The sequence below is a fragment of the Platalea leucorodia genome, assembly GCF_965183815.1.
Source record: "Platalea leucorodia genome assembly, chromosome: Z".
Lineage (NCBI taxonomy): Eukaryota > Metazoa > Chordata > Aves > Pelecaniformes > Threskiornithidae > Platalea > Platalea leucorodia.
Window position 1 is genome coordinate 28,228,845 of NC_138858.1, and position 14,205 is coordinate 28,243,049.

The 14,205-nt window shown below is 40.0% G+C and overlaps 1 protein-coding gene across 7 annotated transcripts in view; it reads left to right on the top strand.

The window, feature by feature from the left end:
- Window positions 1-14,205, top strand: part of GFM2 (GTP dependent ribosome recycling factor mitochondrial 2) — a gene marked incomplete at its 5' end in the record, with an annotated part of 19,268 nt that continues 5,063 nt past the window's right edge. For 2 of the 7 annotated variants that reach the window (XR_014230639.1, XM_082335680.1), the window contains 15 exons: window positions 1-78; window positions 1,066-1,155; window positions 1,707-1,791; window positions 3,559-3,604; window positions 4,613-4,710; window positions 5,762-5,887; window positions 6,283-6,371; window positions 7,528-7,616; window positions 7,858-7,918; window positions 8,014-8,199; window positions 10,996-11,076; window positions 11,691-11,839; window positions 12,358-12,498; window positions 12,580-12,679; window positions 13,479-13,668. Coding sequence is in view for 6 of the 7 variants with exons in the window: in XM_082335680.1 (XP_082191806.1) it covers window positions 1-78; window positions 1,066-1,155; window positions 1,707-1,791; window positions 3,559-3,604; window positions 4,613-4,710; window positions 5,762-5,887; window positions 6,283-6,371; window positions 7,528-7,616; window positions 7,858-7,918; window positions 8,014-8,199; window positions 10,996-11,076; window positions 11,691-11,839; window positions 12,358-12,498; window positions 12,580-12,679; window positions 13,479-13,668 (1,609 nt within the window). The other 5 variants (XM_082335682.1, XM_082335685.1, XM_082335681.1 and 2 more) reach the window with 5 other exon arrangements.

Sequence of the window (14,205 nt, forward strand, 5' to 3'; positions counted from 1 at the left end):
ATGCGCCCGACTTGGCGGGAGCGAAAAGAGGGGAAAAACAGAGGGGGAGAGGCCGGAGCGGCGCTTTTTGCCGCCTGGGTCAGTCAGATCGGGGCGGCAGGGCGGAACGGCGGGAGGGCGGAACGTTAGGTGGCGGGGCTGGCGGGGAAAGGAAGAAGGAGCGCGCCTTCCTGCGGAATGGCGGCTGTCCCGGCCGGCGCCCGGGCCGTGCCCGCGGCGCAAGCCCAGGCTTGGCCTTGTTAAATCTCTTCGTCCGGGACAGACGATAGCGCGGGGGCCGGCGGAGTGACGTCCCAGCGGTTCGTAAGGGCCGTGTCGGTTTGCGGAGCGCCGCCGGGGAGCGGCCGCCTGGGCCGCTGGCGGAGCTGGGCTCGGTGGGCTTGTGAGGGGCAGTGCCAGGGCACCGCTCTCCTCCTGCTCCCCTGGTCAGCAAAGTGCAGCGGCTGCTCTAGCAGGCGGGTGTTCGGGTCGCGGGATGAGGGGGTGAGCCTGCATGCAAGCTTCTTTCCTTGTGTTGTGAAACTCTCCCACGACGCATAAAGTCCCTGGAGCTGGCTATTGGTGTCTCCCTCAATAAGCAGCAGCCAGCCCGGAATGCTTCGGAAGCTTCTGCACTTGGGCTTTGTGCCGTCGTCGTTTCGGCGATGCTTAAAAGCTCGTAGGAGCTAATAAATGCTTTTATTTCTGTCCCAAGTAGGTACTTTTCCCTGCCCCCCTTCCTCCTTCAAGATCAGCAGAGCTATTTACACGTCACTGGTTGGTAACTGGTACTGTAGAGCTTACTTGAGCATGAGCGTCAACTCCGATGTTAATTTTTCTGGTTTACTGTTTGCAAGTTGCTTTGAAGAATACGTTTAATGTTTGTGGGCATACATTTATGCTGGATTTTTAAGGCTTAATAACATTATTTTTACAGATCTGGCACCAGTTTAACCCACAAAGCAGTAACGTGAAAAACAGTTACCTGGTCTAACTTGAAAAGCAATTAAGTTTTGTGACTGATCTATGTGGAACTAGTATAGTTACCTGTTTCCTGACATAAGCATTTTGTGCTTATCCTGGCAGGGAACAGCTGTAGAGACAAGAGCCAGAATGTTGAGAATTATGAGGAAATTTTTGGTGAATGCATTGAAGTCATCAAGTTTCTGCAATGAGGTAAACTTTTTCCCAAATTTTGATACTTCTTCTGTGAGCAAAAGAAATACATGGGTTACTCTGAGTAAGCATTTGTTTGGTTTTTCCTTTAAAAATTGGTATCCAAACAGAGCGCATAATTTCATGTTGGAATTGGGCTTCACATAAGTCAGAATGTGGAAATGGAATTTGTAATTTTTCCGTAAACTTTTTTAGTTATCTGTGGTTTTGATTGCCTAACATTTGTCATTGTTAAATTTATATTATTTACACAAATAATGAGAAGTATTTAAAATATTGTGGCTACCGACAACGTTTGATGCTATCATAGATTTTTACTGGACTTGCCAAATAATATTGAGGTTGGACTTGGTTTAAACCTCGGTGCTACCATCTTTGTGCTTCTGCTTCCAAATAGCTGGTATCTTGAGCTTATATAAATATCTAACAACAGTGTCAGTTCCTGCAGGTATTTTTTTTTAGTTTAGTTTTCTACAACTGGCAAAAATGTACCTACAAAGTAATTATTTATAATGATAAATATTCTATATGTTTTCTTTTTTCCTATTAAGCATGTGTATTTCAGGAAGACAAAAATGAGAGTCGTAAGCGTGACACAGCAGAAGTGCAGTCTAAGAAACTACAGTTCTCCACCAGGTATAAGTTTAAAATGTTTTTTTAATAGTAGGGATTACTTTAAAAATGAGTAGCATACTTTCTACTGTTTATAGAATTAGGTGTATGAAGTGCAAACAGAGCAGTTAAAAGGTTGAAGGAATGAAAAGACGTGGTTTGTATTGCTGCTCTTTTCTCGGTAGGTGTATGGTATAAAGCCTTTAGAAAATAAGAAAAAGAAAAGATACAGATGTCTAAGAACTCGGGTCACTTATGAAGTGTGCTGGAACTCCTGTCCAGTTGCCTGAAGTATTAATTGTTTACCAAGTAACTGATGACAGCCAGCATGTTGGACAAGGGGAGAAAGATAGGAATCTGATTAAATAGAAGTTTTAAGTTATCGTTAGTGTATTTTCTTTGCAGACTCAGGATAAAAGAGTAAAAATAAAATACTTGGAACCCAAAATTTCAAGTAAAAGGAATTTTTGCCAGTTTTTGAGTAGCTGCACTGAGATTGAATGCAAATCGATTGATGTGAGGTAGTGTTGGGAGTCAGGGCTGCTTCTTCTACCTCAAGATAGAGACAGGAAGAAAATATTGGTAACTGGTGGGTAACCAACTTCTTTAAAAAAATGTTAATGGATTCAGCACTGTGTATTTTAGTAAAAGTCTTTAACCTGCAGTCACATACGTGAGAAGAAGACTTACTCTTCTCTGTCGATGTAGTCTCTGTTGCTGCGTATCACTGTTTCTATATATTTGTCTATGCAATGTCCTTGCTGGCTACTGTGTTTATCCCCAGTTTTGCTGTGCTGAATACCTCAACGTGTCATGTGGAGGCAGAGCTTCATTCCATACACAAGAAGATATCGTGCCTTAGACAAGCAAGAAATCGCAAACATATTAATGTGTTATTTTGTGGATTATTTTAGAAACTGGAGGGAAAAAGGCAGTGTTAGCTGGAGTTTTTGTTTGGGGTGGCAGTGGTGGGTGTTGGTGAATTTCCAGCCTGCTACCTTGCTTCTCCTAAGATCAGTCTTTCTCCTCATCGAAATGTTAACTTATAAGATGCCTCTTTAACGTCCCTCTGATGAGAGGGATGATCTGTAGTTGGTAAAGGAATATTAGTTTAAATATTGTTGTATTCTGTTCGGCCTATCAAAGATAAAGTACTAGGAAAGTGAGTTCCTGGAACACAAGTTAAATGGCTTGAGTACCTGAATTACAGATTCGTTTCATAAAAATTTAGCTTGGCAGCTTATTTTCCAGCTAAATAGGGTGTGAGAGAGGAAATATCTTTAATGAAAATAGGAATTCAAACTCTTCAGTCCCATGTTTTCTTAACCTAGGTCAGTTTACATTTTCTCCCTGAGAATTATGCAGTCTAGCTTCAGTGTTTAAAGGAGAAATGGCTTTTGAAATTTGTCATCTGGTAGCCAGTTCAGATGAATGTCAGCATTACAGTTGTCTTGAAATGTGGCATGTTTTGTTATTACTTCTGCAGAGTAAGATTTTACTGTGCTGATGATGCTTTTTTGTGTTGGCTTTTTCCCATTGTTTCTAAATTACAAGTGTTGTGAAGAGTTTCTTTTTTTAAGAGAGGGAGAGGTATTTATTGAAAATTAAGTATGTATCTTTAGAAATTTGAGGTGGTAGAGATTACAGATTGTCATGATTTGTGGCTCTGATTTTTTTTTTTTTTATAAGCTTTTTAGGAATTTTCTTAAGTATATTTAATTTTGCTAAAATCTGTCATTTCTATGTTGGGGTCAGTCTTACAAATTGTTGCTTTGTTTTGTTTGTCTCCAGGAGATGTTAAGTCTCTGCATTCTGTCGTTAATCCTCATATATCCAGGTACGTCATGCTGCTTATTTTTCGCATGTAACCAACAATCAGGGCAATTGATGTGATTAAAAAGTCATGGATTGTTGCTATGCCCATCGCATGCATAGTTCATGCGCATGTTCTAAACTAAAGTTAGTACTTTCTTACTTTTACCCTTCTGACATTTCAATATAGAGCAGTTGTTAGTGTCAGAGAGGTCTTGGACTGTCTCTTGCTCACATCATCAGAACCCAAACGGGGCTCTTGGGGATGCTCCAAATCCGTGGTGGTTGCTGGGAGCTGAGCGAGGGGGAAGGGATGTCTCGGCAGCTAGACCACTGCTGTGGGCAGGGCTGTATACTTTGTGTCCCTGGGATCGCTCAGCCGTGTTAGATGGGGCCCTTCGTAAGGAGGGCAAGGTAATTAGGGGCTGAGCTGCCAAAGGAGTGGCTTGAGGGTGAAGTTCCCTTGAAAGGCTACTTCTGTCCTGAGGTCAAATTCAGCTGGCATTAATGGTGAATATGGGGGCTATCGTAAGCCTGTGATGCACAGAGCTACTGAAGCAGTTTTGGAAGCTACTGGCGAGGTACTTCAGAAAGGAAGACTTGGCTGAACAGAATCAAGGACAACTTCATGGGAACTTGGATGCTAGATTTGGGCCATAAAGGGTATATATGCAATTGATTGTTTCTGGCACCAGGGGTTAGGGATTGGGATGCATGAGAGGGTTGAGAGGGGCTGCTTCTGTCCGTGGGGAGGGCAGATGGGTGAGGATGAGGCCAAGAAGTGGCCTTCCCCTCAACTGAAGCACGGAAACCTGTTCCAAAACTCTGGAGTACTACCAATCTGAAGAAAATCCACCATTTTAATACTAACATACTTCAGCATCAGAATGTTCGCTGTATCAGATATGCAACACAGGAAAAATGTTATTCATCTGGTATGCTATTCTCAGTGAATATTACTTGTTTATACGAATAACAATATCACTGAATAAAAAAATTACCACAATAAAAGCAATGTTTTTGCTTTATGCAGAATCCGAAACATTGGCATTATGGCCCACATTGATGCAGGGAAAACTACGACAACAGAGAGAATGCTGTATTATTCTGGATACATAAGAACACTTGGAGGTTAGAAATACTTTTTGTATTTCAGTAGCTTTGAGAGATTTAATAGTATACAGTAACATGCAATGCAGTTAGAGGTTGCTGGTGGAATACTTAGCGTAGGAGCCAGTTGTTCCAAAGTTGTGCTGCAATATAATGAAATTTTAATGCACATTCCATTATGTTCGAAGGCAGTTGTACTTTGAGAGATCACAGGTTCATATTTTTCTTTTATTGCATTATGTTTTGTTTGACATTTAGCTAGAGGTTCTCCTTGTTTTACTTGTTGTGCATTGGCCGTTCTGGTAAAGCTGTTTCTTCAGTTCTCTTTTGACCTATAATAAACCAGGTTAACAAAAAGTAACCATTTCCTTTGAAAGCCATAGCACAGGAAGAATTCCTTGCTTCAACAACTCTCGCAAAATTCTTCAAGATTGAAAGGGTCACAGGAGCCTCCATTTGTGCTACTTTTTGACCTTAAAATTTAATTCCCTGTTCTCTACCGTGTATGAGAATGGTAAAAGATGTTAGGCTTGTGGAGTGGTTGAACTTGGTGGCCTGCTTGTTTAAAAATGTGGAATGGCTTCTCTTTTTATTAAACATTAGAAAAAAAAAATCACAAGCAAAATCCAACCTCTTGTTTGGTTTGGTTTTTGTTGTGTTTTGGTTTTTTTTTTTTTAAGTTTATTTAACTTTATTACCTTTTAATTAATACATTTTAAAATGTCAGTCACATTCCATACAGTGAATGCAGCCAGGTTTTTTAAAACTGTAGTTTGTTCATGATTTTGGACTTTGCTTTAGTTTGTAAGTTTCCATGGTGTTACTAGGATTAAGAACAACAAAAATGTTGTTGGAATTGCTTTTCTTTGACTTACAGAGCATTTGTTACCTGGAAAGGGAGCCTGGGTAAATTAGCTGACATGATAATTTTCTGAAAAAGGCTAGTTTTCATAGCTTATACAAATATGAAAGGGACAGTATTTCCAAATCTTCCTTGGCATCTGTACTCCAAGACAATTTCAGCTTTTGAATTCTTTACCTGCCCAACTGTAATCCTGCTTCCTGTTCACAGATGTTGATGATGGGGACACAGTGACAGATTTTATGGTACAAGAGCGAGAACGTGGTATCACCATTCAGTCTGCTGCTGTTACGTTTGACTGGAAGGACTACAGAATCAATCTGATTGACACTCCAGGTACTACACTTGAGCAGTACTCACGTTATTAGGGGAGAGTAGATGAGGTGGGGTAGAAAGTAAGTCTTAGTTTTAAATATGGTGCAATATTTAATTGGTTTGTCTCAGTAAAAAGGCCCATATTGAGCTCTTTTCAGCTTTGGCTAATTAGTTTGCTGGTGCCTGATCTAGCTTGTTTGAAGTGAGCTCAGACATTTCCACACTAAATTGTTCTCAGTTCTAGGATTGCAATGTAACAATCTTGTGTGTTTCAAGGACTGATGGGTGTACTTCTCTGCAAGTGAAGGCAGGGTTGTTTTGACATGATTTAAAAAAAAAAAAATTAAAGAAAATATGATGATCTGTTGACGTTGCCTGTTTGAATTATGATGGTATAAAAGGAAGATTATTTTTAGGTCATGTGGACTTTACAGTGGAAGTTGAGCGTTGCTTGAGAGTCTTGGATGGAGCAGTAGCGGTGTTTGATGCTTCAGCTGGTGTTGAGGTAAAAATAACGGTAGATTATTTTTTTTTGTCTAATGACTTAAATCAGACTGAAATAATAATAGTAGTACAGAGATATTGCTCTGTATTATCTCTTGTGATGCTTTAATCAAAATTCAGCTTCCCGAAGTTGAGCATTTAATACCAAGTCCTGTAATGTGCAGGAATTTCCGTGGTAATAAGGGGCAAATAAGTGGGGTTCGTGCTGAAGGTTTTGTTGCCGTCCTTTACAAATGTTGATTGAGGTGAATGCTTCTGGCTAGCTCCACCAATGGAAAGAAATGAATATCTGTTAATTTCTCATTTTCGGTTTTATGTAGAAAATGAGTCATTTTCAGCCAGAATTTCTCCCTCCCCGATGGCCTATTCAACGTGCCCTTTGGGGCATGGTGCAGAAAAGGTGGAGGCAGGCTGGAATTTGACTTTATAGCATGAGATGTTTGAGTAGTTCAATCCTGTAGAGAAGTCGCATGTTGTGAAGTCACTGTGTTCCACGGGACAGACTTTTTTCCTAGATGAGGGATGAGAGAACTCTTGATCACTGTGGTGTTGGAAAGTATTTAGGTGCCATGATGTATGAACCTGAATTGAGTAACAGCCCCCACCCCCAACAACAAAACAATTGAATCTGCTTGCATTTTTTCTAAAACTGTAGGAAATTCTTGCATTATTTCCATGTATTGGTAAGAAACTGCTTCTCAATCTGAACTGATTTTCATATATACCTGTATTAATTTTCAAATAAAAATGCATATCATAAATGGCTCAGCAGTGCACAAATTACTAGCAAAACCACAGTAGTTTTTAGCGTTGATGTGCAGCCACAGAAATGCTTGCCTCTGTGTGTGTAAGTAACTTGGCAATAAAGTCTTAAGTCTCTACTGAGGTTTTTTTCCCCCCGTATATATCCCCTATAAAGCTTGGTTTCTCTCTGTGTTCCCTTGCCCGTATGCCTGTGTGCCCTTAGTGGAGGAGGGGGAATGATAACAGCTGAGAGACGAGATGAGACAAAGCTGCTTGTGGAGTTAATCTGTGCTGCTAGATACAGGACTGTCGCAACACATTCAGCTCGGTTCCCTTCTGTACTTTGAACTCTGTCCCTCAGCGGTATTGGGGAGGTATCAGCACTAATGTTTCCATTTTGTCTTTTGCTTTAGGCCCAAACTCTGACAGTGTGGAGACAAGCGGACAAACATCAGATCCCACGGATTTGCTTTTTGAACAAGATGGACAAAAACAGGGCAAGGTACTTAAACAGCTATTTTAATCATTGCTAAACACCTTGTAAGAGAATGTATCTAATCAAGTTTTTCTGTTAAGCATAGAGCAAGCCAATTATGTTAATAATTGCTACATGCATCTTTCATTATGCAGATGCATATTTTTGTGTAATTGTAGGAGTAATTTTTGCAGTAAATAAGGAATGGTAAACCTATTTTACTGTGTCATTAAGTTTTGTGTAACTTAGTATCTGTTTTCTTATATAGTTTTACATATGCTGTTGAGAGTATCAAACAAAAATTGAAGACAAAACCTTTGCTTTTACAGGTAAGCTTAGAAATCAAATGTTTATTTGCTTTCTTTCAAATGGAACTCCTTTCTTAATTTTTTGCAGCTGTCTAAAATCTCCACTCTGTTTGCAGTTGCCCATTGGGGAAGCCAAGACCTTCAGAGGACTGGTTGATGTCGTGACTAAGGAACAAATCATTTGGAAACCTACTTCTGATTTGGATGATGGAAAAAATTTTGAGCAAAAGCTGCTGCTGGAGGCTGATGATCCCAACCTGTTCCAAGAAGTCCAGGATGCCAGAAGTACCTTAATAGAACAAGTAAAGTTCTAAAGTAAATACATAATATATTTAAAAACATTATTTAGAACAGTAGAAAAAACAGGCTCCGGAGGTGTCTGGTGCAGTGACCTGCTGAAAGCAGGGCTAACTGCAGCATTAGATCAGGTTGCTCAGGCCTTTTCAGTTGATTTTTTTTCAAGTGTCTAAGGATGGAGATTACAATCTGTCTAGGCAGCCTGTCCCAGTGCTTGATCGTCCTTGTAGTGAAACTTTATTTCTTTTTTCCAACGGGAATTTACCCTGTTGCAACCTGCAACAGCGCTGCTTGTCCTTTCCTTGTGTACCTCTGAGAAGAACCTGGCTCTGCTTTCCCTGAAGCACACCCACCACCACCACCGCCACCGTTTCAAGTAGTAAGAGACAGCATTTGCATCCTCCCTTAGCCTCTCCAAGTTAGACAGACCCATCTCTCTGGGCCTCCAGGTGCCCTCCAGCTACCTTAGTGGTTTTCCATTGGACTTCCCACAGTTTGTCAGTCTGTTTTGTCCTGGGGAACCTAAAAGCAGACAGTGTTTTAGATGCAGCTTCACAAGTGCATGATAGAGAGTACTAACCACTTGCCCTGGTCCACTGGCTGTGCTCTTGCAGATGCAGCCCCGTATGCAGTTCGTCTTTGTCACTGGAAGGGGACACTGCTGACTCATGCTCACTTGTCCAGCAGGACCTGCTGGTTGACTTCTGCAGAGCTGTTTCCTAACTGGTTGATCCCCACTCTGTATCAGCGCATGGCTTTGTTCTATCCCAGGTGCAAGAGTCTGCATTTGTCCTTATTGAACTAATTCCAAGTTTTCTTTAGTTCCTTTCCATCTGTCAAAGATGCTTAATGCACATTGGAAACGTTAATACGTGATGGGAAAACATGCTGAATATAGAGAGTTGGACTCCCTGCCTGTACACTAGATGTGCAAAATGGAAAGTACTCTCTGCTTTATAAATAGGGAACTGAAGAAAGCAGACAGGATAAGGTTTAGCATTCAGCTGGCTAACATGGCATCTTGTAGTGTCTTAGATGCCAAAAGATACTTGGGACGTTCACGTGAGGCCTGGCAGATGTGATTCAGAACCTACAGGATATCCGTGCCCTTCTGGAGTAGCAGCTAGAAGCTGGATGGGATGTTGCAGGCTGGTCAAAATGGCACTAAATACTGTGTTAGAGGCAGTTGAATCCCACCGTAAGTCCTATTCCAGATCCATCCAAAAAGTCCATGGGAGAGATGAGAAAAGAACACTATAAATATTTCTTTAACATAAATTGTCATACTGTGAAGCTAAGAAAGATAATAGAAACTTGATCTAGCTGCTACCAGGTTTTGCACAATTGACAGTTTAGAAGGGGTGAAGAATGGAAGAATTAATGGGAGTAAAAGAATAATTTGCCGGTTGAGCAGTGCAGAACGTTTGAAATAGTTTGTCCAGAGTGTTTTTCTTCTCCCCTCAGCTGGCATTTTAAGGTCCCACATTATTTTGTGTAATTTATATAATCATATTGGAAGAGTTGGTTGTACTTGAGACACTAAGCAAGTCGTCTCTCCAAGTAAAAAGGTGTGCTAGTGATTACATTTTAATGCATACTTTTGTAAGGAAAAATATGGTAGTTTAACAATGTTTATCTCGGATATCAATCCATTTTGCTGGAAGGGCTGCCCTCCGTACTACTTGGAATAACATTGTTCAAGTGTGTAAAGAGATGACACTAGGCTTTCAGTTTCCTTTGAAACATCAGAATCGGAGAGATCCATTTTATATTGCTCTGACTTCAGTAAAACACATACACAACCTGGTTTTCAAAATTTGCAGGTTTTAAGTGGGGATGTTATTACTCAGCATCTTATCTTAAGAAATATATTGTTAGCTAGAAATCTTTGTAAAAATAATGTTGGGGGTTTTTTCCTTTGGTTTCTAGGCCCTTCCTGAAACAGGACGGGATGGACCAGTAGTGTGACAATTGAGATAACCTTGTGTTTGTAAAATACTTTTTTGTATGTTTTCTCTCCTATTAATAGTCCTCATCAGAAACACTGTAAAATTTAGTAGTTCGAATACCAGCCATCTTGCACGCTTTGCTTTCACTTAATTAAATGAATGCTTTCCTTCATCTCTCATGTTTTAACTATTAGCTTGATTAGACTTGTAATTGCTTATCAAGGATTCATTTCAGTATTTGGCCAATTGCTATCGTAGCCACTAGAGGGGGCAAAGTGCCTTCCTGCACTTGAGGTGTCCCGGGTCCATGAGCATGCAACGGTATCTGTGAGATGAGGTTTAAAGTGTCGTTAATTTATTTGTCAAGCTAAGTAGTACAGTTTGAAAACACAGATGACCTCTTGGACCTACAAGCCTTTGCCATGAAGAAGGTCAGAATGCCTGAAGGCTTGTCTGTTTTTTCCAGCTGTATATCTGTTGGCTCGCAAGGGTTACTCACTGCTTACTTCGGACTTCACCTTGTTTGCAGATCTGAAATACATTCAGTTATACCCTTCATGGTTGTCCCTGTATGGCTGCAGGCTTTTTCAGTTTCAGGGAGAAGTACAAGCATTCTCTCTCCCGCTGATATTTTGCCTGGCAGCAGCTTTATGAGTTAATTTTCCCCACCCCCACCCCGTCCTTTCTCGAAACCTTCATTTCCGTAATTTTCTGTGGCTTGAGTTTATGATCTCTGGTGTCTTTAAAGGGTTTGTTCCTGCTCTGTTTAGCTGTATTTCCTAAATAACGAAGATTTGTGACTTATCGGTGAAACTGCTATATGCCAAATAACAAAGAACTGTTCTGTTGAAGGTTGCAGATCTGGATGATGAATTTGCTGAACTGGTTCTAGGAGAATATAGTGAAAATTTTGACTTAATACCAGCTGACAAGGTAATTTCATTATTTATAAACAAGCTTTTACTAGCTGTTATTCTGAAGGGCTGGGTTTTTCTTCCTTTGGCACATGCAGATTATGATTTTGCAGATGTTCCTTGTTGAGGAAGGTTTTGGGTTTTGTTTTTTGGTTTGTTTTTTTTTTTTTTTTTTTTTTTTAAATTAGGCTGCTGCAAAAGCATTTAGGGAAAGGTGGATGGAATTTCCAGGTAGAGTCAGTGCAGTTTTTGTCTGAGCTGCTGATTCTTACTAACAAAAGTAGCATCCCAACCACTGTGAATTGGTTGGATCTTTGACACTGTGTGTTGGAAGTGGAGAGGTACAACATTCTGAATTAAAAGGACTGTTAGAAAAAGAACAAGAACAGTGGCAGATCTGCATGAGATGTTTAGAAATCTTAAAAGCAGTGTCTTTTATTTTAGCATCTAAACATTTGGGTTTATGGTTTGGAGCTCATTAAAAGCAGCGAAAGGAGTTGGGATGTGTGATATTGTATTTGCAAACATACTTCTTAATTTTGGGGGATTTGTTAGCAATATCTGATAGCTGGAATGCCATTAAAGGATAAATTGTAGTTCACATGTTAACAGAAAAGAATTCTTTTTTTGCAGTTACGGTCTGCTATCCGCAGAGTCACGCTAGCTCAGAAAGCGGTACCTGTACTCTGCGGCAGTGCACTGAAGAACAAAGGAGTGCAGCCATTACTGGATGCTGTTACTATGTACTTGCCTGCACCTAATGAGCGTTCATATGAGTTTCTGTAAGTACAAGGAGAAAAGGAGGCTGAGGAAAAAGGAAAAATAAGTAGGAAAGCATAAAAGGAGAAAATGAAAAATATCAACAAAGCATTCATATCTTTAAAAATGTTTACTGTTTTTAGGTATTAAATAACACTAAACATGTACAGACATAAAAATGCACTTGAGCACTGAACCTGCTTTGGTCAGTTCAACTGGAATTGTATGCATTTGTCTCCAGTTGTCAGACTTGTGCTTTAGAGTTCAGATTTTTAATCTGAGGATATTGCCATTTTACAAAATTGGGTCTAGGGATCATCTCTAGTACTGGCTGAGCCACATGACATCTTACATATCCTACCGGACCTGGAACTGCTTAGGTTAGTATTTTTTGGTATAAATTATGATTTTTAAAAATCTGCCTCTATTAATATTACAATAAGAAACATATTGCTTCTTATATGAGTGGAAATCTAAGTAAATGTGAGTTTGAGTGGTTAATCCTACAAGTATGCTTTTTGTTGTGCTTTTTATTTTGCAGACAATGGTACAAGGATGACCTGTGTGCCCTAGCGTTTAAAGTTCTCCATGATAAATGTCGTGGACCACTGGTTTTTGTTCGTGTTTACTCAGGTTCACTGAAACCTCAATCAGCTGTATATAATATTAACAAAAGTTGCACGTGAGTAAGCTAGAGGTGTGGTTTAGTGTAGCACTGGAATGTCTGTTAAAGTCCTGAGTAATTCAAGAATTTCATTTTCAGAGAGAGAATGAGCCGGCTGCTCCTGCCTTTTGCTGATCAGCAAATTGAAATACCATCACTAATGCCTGGCAACATTGCCCTTACTGTTGGGTTAAAACAGGTAATGGAAAATATTGATTCTATAATGGAGCTTGTTTCACTCGTGTGCTTTCTACTTCTATGGTATTGTATGTCAGACGTGTTCTTGATTGTTGTAACATATGTAAACTTGGGTTATTTGAAGTACATGTACTTCCTCCTAAAATTAAATATTACAATGTACAAATGTCAGTAATTTACCTGGGGAGATGCAGTGCTGATTACATGGAAAGGATTGAAACCTGAAGGTGTATTTTAGTAGGGTTCTGAGCTTGTATTTATATTGTAACTTAAATACAATGTGATGCCATAGAGAGACCTCCTATGGGGAAGGAGAGTGATGTTCCAAATAAGTTACCCAAAAGCAACAGTTTAACTTAAAGTTCAAATAAGTTTGTTTTATGCTTGCTTCTATTAGTTTACTAATTCAGTGTTTATTGTTTGAACAGGCTGCATAGATCTCATTTGCACAGATTTTCTAAAATATAACCAACTTTGGCATGCATAAGCAAATTTTCCTTTACCAATACTGTTCTTTGTGGCTTTATATCTTGTAAGTTACATTTAAAATGCAGTGAACTGGACAAAGAAATGTTAGTCTAAATTCGAGGACAATTTTTCCTCTTCCAGATCATTTTAGTTATTTGAAGAGAGAAGTTACAGTAATTGTTTATAAATAAGTAAAAAAGTGGAGTTTAGCACAAGTGTTTTGAGGAAGAGATGGTAAGGATTTGTGGGTTTTGTTTTTTTGGTTTCTTTTTTTCATATCATATTTTTCTCCCCCTCCTGTGTCTTGTGGGTCACTGGGTGTTGATCTATAGAGTGCCACTGGAGATACCATAGTGTCCTCAAAGGCTTCAGCCGTAGCTGCCGCACGCCGAGCTGGAAGGGATGCTGGGGAAGAGAAAAGGTCTACCAGTGACGTAGAGAGCCTTCTGCTGGCAGGCGTTGAGATCCCTGACCCCGTCTTCTTCTGTACAATTGAACCTCCTTCAATGGCCAAACAACAAGGTACAGTGCAGCTGCCTAAGAATACAAGATATTCTACAAACGAGATACTCAAGCGTAAGCATATTCTCCTATGTAAGGAACGGTGCTCGTCCCCAGTCTGTGCACACCTGGTTGACATGAGTGAGTTGCACAAATTTATCAGTCAGTGATCTAGTAAGGCCCTTTTTGGTGTTTTGCACGCCAAGTGATATACTTTAGATTGTAGTTGTCAGTATCCTTTGCTTTTACTACATCAAGCAGTGCTACTAGTAGTACTTTTGTAGGTTTTGTGTCTAGAAAAGTAGTGGATCTTCATTTTGAAAGGAGAGATGAAGGCACTTTCATTTCCTGCTGTCCTGCTTAGTTTTGCTGCAGTCACACTGGTGTGCTGTACATAGTGTCCTGAGTACAGATAACCTTGAAACATGTTTTTTCTTTCAGTCAGCACTCACAGTTTTCCTTTGTGGTGTAAAGTCTTCAGTTACCAAGACTTCTGTGGTCTAGTTAGGGTTCGCCCATGCAGTGTGACCTGTAATCTTACTGCCTTCCCCAAGAATC